This window comes from Anguilla rostrata, unplaced genomic scaffold, assembly GCF_018555375.3.
Source record: "Anguilla rostrata isolate EN2019 unplaced genomic scaffold, ASM1855537v3 scaf0791, whole genome shotgun sequence".
Classification (NCBI taxonomy): domain Eukaryota; kingdom Metazoa; phylum Chordata; class Actinopteri; order Anguilliformes; family Anguillidae; genus Anguilla; species Anguilla rostrata.
The window spans coordinates 1-5,176 of record NW_026986212.1 but is presented as its reverse complement, the minus strand read 5'-3'; the positions used below and the strand labels follow the sequence as shown (position 1 = coordinate 5,176).

At 41.7% G+C, this 5,176-nt stretch overlaps 1 protein-coding gene across 1 annotated transcript; it reads left to right on the top strand.

The window, feature by feature from the left end:
• Positions 1 to 4,184: 4,184 nt before the first annotated feature.
• Positions 4,185 to 5,152, top strand: LOC135246717 (caspase-1-like). The gene is made up of 2 exons (XM_064320046.1): positions 4,185 to 4,317; positions 4,848 to 5,152. Exons 1-2 carry the CDS (start codon positions 4,311 to 4,313, stop codon positions 5,111 to 5,113), a joined length of 273 nt encoding a protein of 90 aa, XP_064176116.1. The 5' UTR covers positions 4,185 to 4,310; the 3' UTR covers positions 5,114 to 5,152.
• Positions 5,153 to 5,176: the final 24 nt, after the last annotated feature.

Sequence of the window (5,176 nt, the reverse complement as noted above, 5' to 3'; positions counted from 1 at the left end):
TTTGATAAAGGTTGATCCAAACAGTTTGCTCTACCTATCAACAACAAATCTGACGATTTTATTGATAATTGATACCAAATTAAATCAAATAAATATATTCCACATGTTAGATAAGTGAGGTGTTCTCACTGTCGATGCACTTGTGTTCGGTATTCAGAGTGCCGGACGTCAAACGAATGTGTTAATGGTTAAAACTGCTGGATTCAGAAAATAAAACATTTCGATTAAACCTCGCCTTACTGACAATATTTTTGTATGCTCAGCAACAAGCAGCACACTTTTACAGTGACCATCGTGGGCACTGGCGGATTCAGGGGGGGCGACCACCCCCCTGGTGCCCCCATGGTTGAAAAAGCCTCGCTAAAGTGCCCTATTGGCTGCCCTTCACATGGGAAAAAAATGATTGAGTGCCCTCTAGGGTGCCCCGTCATGCAATAAATTATGATGATGTGCCCTCTAGAGTAAGAAAATTTGATAACGTGTCTTAATGAGTGCCCTTCTAGTGGAGAAAATGTGATGCAGTGGCCCTATAAGGTGCCCTTACAATGGTCTAAACTTGTCGTTCCCTATGGGTGCCCTTCCAATGGAAAAGGGTGCCATTATGAAGTGCCCTCTATGCCGCCCCTACATGACAGTGTCCCAAAGGGTTCCCTTTCCAGTAGAGAAAATGGGATTCAGTGCTGTATATGGTACTCCTACAGGTGAGAAAACATCATGAAGTGTCCAATTAGGTGCTCCTCTAATGGAGAAGTGCCCCTCCAGTGGATAAAATGTTATGCAGTGCTGTAAAGGGTGTCCCTACATGCGTGAGAATGTGGGGAAGTTTCCTAATGGATGCCCCTCCAGTGGAGAAAATGTGATGTGGTGCCATATAGGTGCCCTTACAATGGGATAAACTTGAGGTTCCCTACAGGTGCCTTTCTGATGAAAAAAACTCATGAAGTGCCCTCTTAGATGCCCTTCCAAGTGAGAAACCACGATGCATCATAGCTTTTTGCGCACTGGTGGGGCCCCATGTCGTGCAGTAGGTGCCCCTTTTTATTTTATCGCCCCTGCCCTTCAAACAGCCTGAGTCCACCACTGATTGTAGGCACATGGGCACCTGGGAGTTGAAGATGCTGACATGGTCGTGTACCTGGCAAGATAAACTGGGCATTATCTCAACTGGGAAGGAGATAATGGATATTTTTGCACATATTATATTATAACCGATTATAAATATTTATTTTGTATCAGGTGCTCTGAAAAACTTTTTTTAAAGTTTCTTGTGATGAACATCTTTCGAAAATTATAAATAATCTGCGTCAAAACTTTAAAAAGCCTGCCCTTGATGACATGAGTTAGCGAACAGGCCAGGCTTAGATTAAATTTAGCTGGAACCACTGTCTGCTCCAGCTGGGTACCATCTGGAATTTGGTGATGGTCTGTTGTCTGTACCAAGCAGACCCACAAGCTGGACAGCGTGGTTCTGGCACAACTGCAATGCGATTCGTAAGTATTCCACTGGTTTTGCAATTCATAAGCCCTTAGCTGGACATGGTCTTTTCAGCATGGTTCCTATCGCAACCATCCAGATTGTAACTGTTTTATATATCCTCTCAAACACATTCATTATGTTTTTATGCGAACATTCACTTTCATGTCTTGACATCCGAGGCGACAGAATGCATTCACATTTCCAATATAACAGGCAACAACAGCAGAAAACATGCACACGTTGTAAACAATTTGCTGTTTGATTACTTTCTCATCGTCAATTCCATATAGGCTAATCGCAAAATGACAAGAATAGAACGAAAACTCGAACTTGCGTGAAAATTTTAATTAGTAGTGGCACAACCACCGTTTGCTTTCCTTCGAAGTTACTGCTAGCCGAGCAGCGAAGTGTGCCCTCCAGATGTGAACCATGCACCATAAATGAGTCCATAGTCTTCCTGGTCTTTTTATGGAATTGAAGAATGGTAGAGTAAAATTACAGCAGTCTGAAAAAGCTAAAGGGACGATTACTAGAATTAACCTGTTATTTTACCCTGACAAAAAGTGCGAAAGGTGATTTCCAGTTTGCTTTTACTGTATCACCAATAGCCGCGTTTCCACCGCAGGAACTATACCCCGGAACTAGGAACCTTTTGAGGAACTCAGTGCGTTTCCACCGCAGGAACTAGGGTCTAAATTTAGTTCTGGGGGCTTTGTTTTACCCCCCAAAAGGTTCCTGCTCGGGGGGTAGTACTTTCCGAAAGTACAGGAACCTTTTGGGTGGAGCTTGCAGCGCTGAACATTTCTGATTGGTCGAGTATTCACGGGATTTTTTTTGTGTTTATTTTCAGGCGCCATGTTTGAAAATATGCAGGCGCAAACCAATTTATTTTCATAATAACTTCAAATCAAACTTGTATGTTATGCGGCGCAGTAGCCTACTTTTGGTTATAGCCTGCCAACGTCTTGGAATTATAACGTGTGCTCTTCTGTTCTTTTCTTGCTTTAGTATTCGTTTTATAAAATGCTAAGCATTCGTGCTGGGACAGCATATTACATAAAAACATTCAAACGGATTAATTCGGTTGCTGAATATTTTCTTCAGGATTTTCTTATCCCGTTGTAATTGACTCAAAACGTTTGATACAGTTATGTGAGGTATGCGGTAGTTCTGCGTAATTCACATTGGTGATACAGTAAAAGCAAACTGGAAATCACCTTCCGCACTTTTTGTCAGGGTAAAATAACCGGTTCATTCTAGTAATCCTACCTTTAGCTTTTTCAGACTGCCGTAATTTTACTCTGCCATTCTTCAATTCCACAAAAGACCAGGAAGACTATGGACAAAAAAATAATTTATGGTACATGGTTCGCATCTGGAGGGCACACTTCGCTGCTCGGCTAGCAGTAACTTCGAAAGAAAACAAACGGTGGCTGTACCACTACTAATTTAAATTTTCACGCAAGTCCGAGTTTTCGTTCTATTCTTGTCATTTTGCGATTAGCCTATATGGAATTGACGATGAGAAAGTAATCAAACAGCAAATTGTTTACAACGTGTGCATGTTTTCTGCTGTTGTTGCCAGTTAGCCTATATTGGAAATGTGAATGCATTCTGTCGCTTCGGATGTCAAGACATGAAAGCGAATGTTCGCATAAAAACATAATGAATGTGTTTGAGAGGATATATAAAACAGTTACAATCTGACTATTGGTCTGTTATATCCTATTTGTTGCATAACGGTCCAAAAGTTCAACTACCAACGACAGTTTTGCTTGACAACGGTAAAATATGCCCAAACGGCTGCAGAAGAATATTTCAATTCCATGTGATTAAATGGATAAAAATCAATAAATACAAAAGTAACCATATATAGTCATTGTTGGTAACCCGTTGTATATAAGTGGAATAAACCCCTCCGGGCTGTCCCGGTTATTAGAAAATAATGTAGGCTACTTCGGTGGTAGTATGGGGTTACAGAAGAAATCATATGACAGATGGACCGACGACAACGTCGCTTTTCCATACGACAGTGGGCTAATTTGCCTAATCTTCGCGGGACTTTAGACCCCGGTGGAAACGCAGACAACCATTGGCTGAAGGAACCTTTTAGTTCCTGGTAAAGTAGTTCCTGGGACTGAAAGTTCCGGGTAATTTTGGTGGAAACGCGGCTAATGTGAATTACGCAGAACTACCGCATACCTCACATAACTGTATCAAACGTTTTGAGTCAATTACAACGGGCTAACAAAGAAAATCCGGAAGAAAATATTCAGCAACCGAATTAATCTGTTTGAATGTTTTGGTACGTAATATGCTGTCCCAACACGAATGCTTAGAATTTTATAAAACAAATACTAAAGCAAGAAAAGAACAGAAGAGCACACGTTATAATTCCAAGACGTTGGCAGGCTATAACCAAAACTAGGCTACTGCGCCGCATAACATACAAGTTTGATTTGAAGTTATTATGAAAATAAATCGGTTTGCCCCCCCCGAGCAGGAACTTTTTTGGGGGTAAAATAAAGCCCCCGGAATTAAATTTAGACCCTAGTTCCTGCGGTCGAAACGCACTGAGTTCCTCAAAAGGTTCCTAGTTCCGGGGTAAAGTTCCTGCGGTGGAAACGCGGCTCACGAGACGTTTCCTATTTTAACCAACGAGCACAGACTCTGGACGTCAGAGCCAATCACAGCTCGAACACGACAAATTTGCGGGAAAACGAGCACCGCTATAAAAGTGAGTGAACTGGTCGCTTTTCCTGGTTATTGTTTGAGCTGCGAATTTGGAAAATAAATCGACCGTTCACATCTTCTGAATTATCGACTGTAGGCAATGGCAGGTAAGGATACCTTAAACGTCGGTCGATATGCTTCTTATGCTGTTGTTACGTTTCGGATTAGAAATAAGATTTGTAAAGTTAAAATCCTCCTGGAAACAAAATGTATGATAGGCTAAAGTGGTTAAAACTAGTAGTTATGGTAAGTATGATATCGGGACTTAAACCTGTTCGTTTTTTATACCGGTTTTTAGTTAGAGTGCATTGTTTTTCACCGTTGGTAAGCACTTCCTTTCAGTTTTGGTTAGTTTAGTGTTCTTCATTTAAAACGTTCATGTTCCAAAAAAACCTATAAAACAGGGCCTTTCTTTGCATTATAACATAATGGGGTCAGTTTATAAATGTCATAGGGCTTCACATTTTCCAGAGGGATGAATATAAAAACCAAGAAATGCCAATCGTAGAAATACTATACGCTTAATGTTATTGTCGAACCTGTGAACGATGAACAACCCGTACTGAAAATAACATTTCGAATGTTTATTTAGTAAATTAAACGCAACACGTTTGTCGGATAATTTGCGTTTTAACAGATACACAGCTTTTCGTTGCGAGGAAGGAGTTTGTGGCACGAGTATCGAATGATGTCATCGTGCAGTTGCTGGATGACCTTCTGGAGGACGGGGTTATAAACGATGGAGAGAAGGACGCCATGATCGAGGAGAACGGAAGCAGAGCGGAAAGGGCGCGCCATCTCATTGATATTGTGCGAAGGAAAGGGCCAGTGACCAGTGAGAAACTAATTTCTCGGCTGTGGGAACGAGACCCCAACCTGTGCGAGCTCCTGAACCTGGACTAGCAGCCAGGTGAGTATGGGGAACAGGTGATCCCTCTATTGCGTCTGGTAGCGCAGGAAACGCAT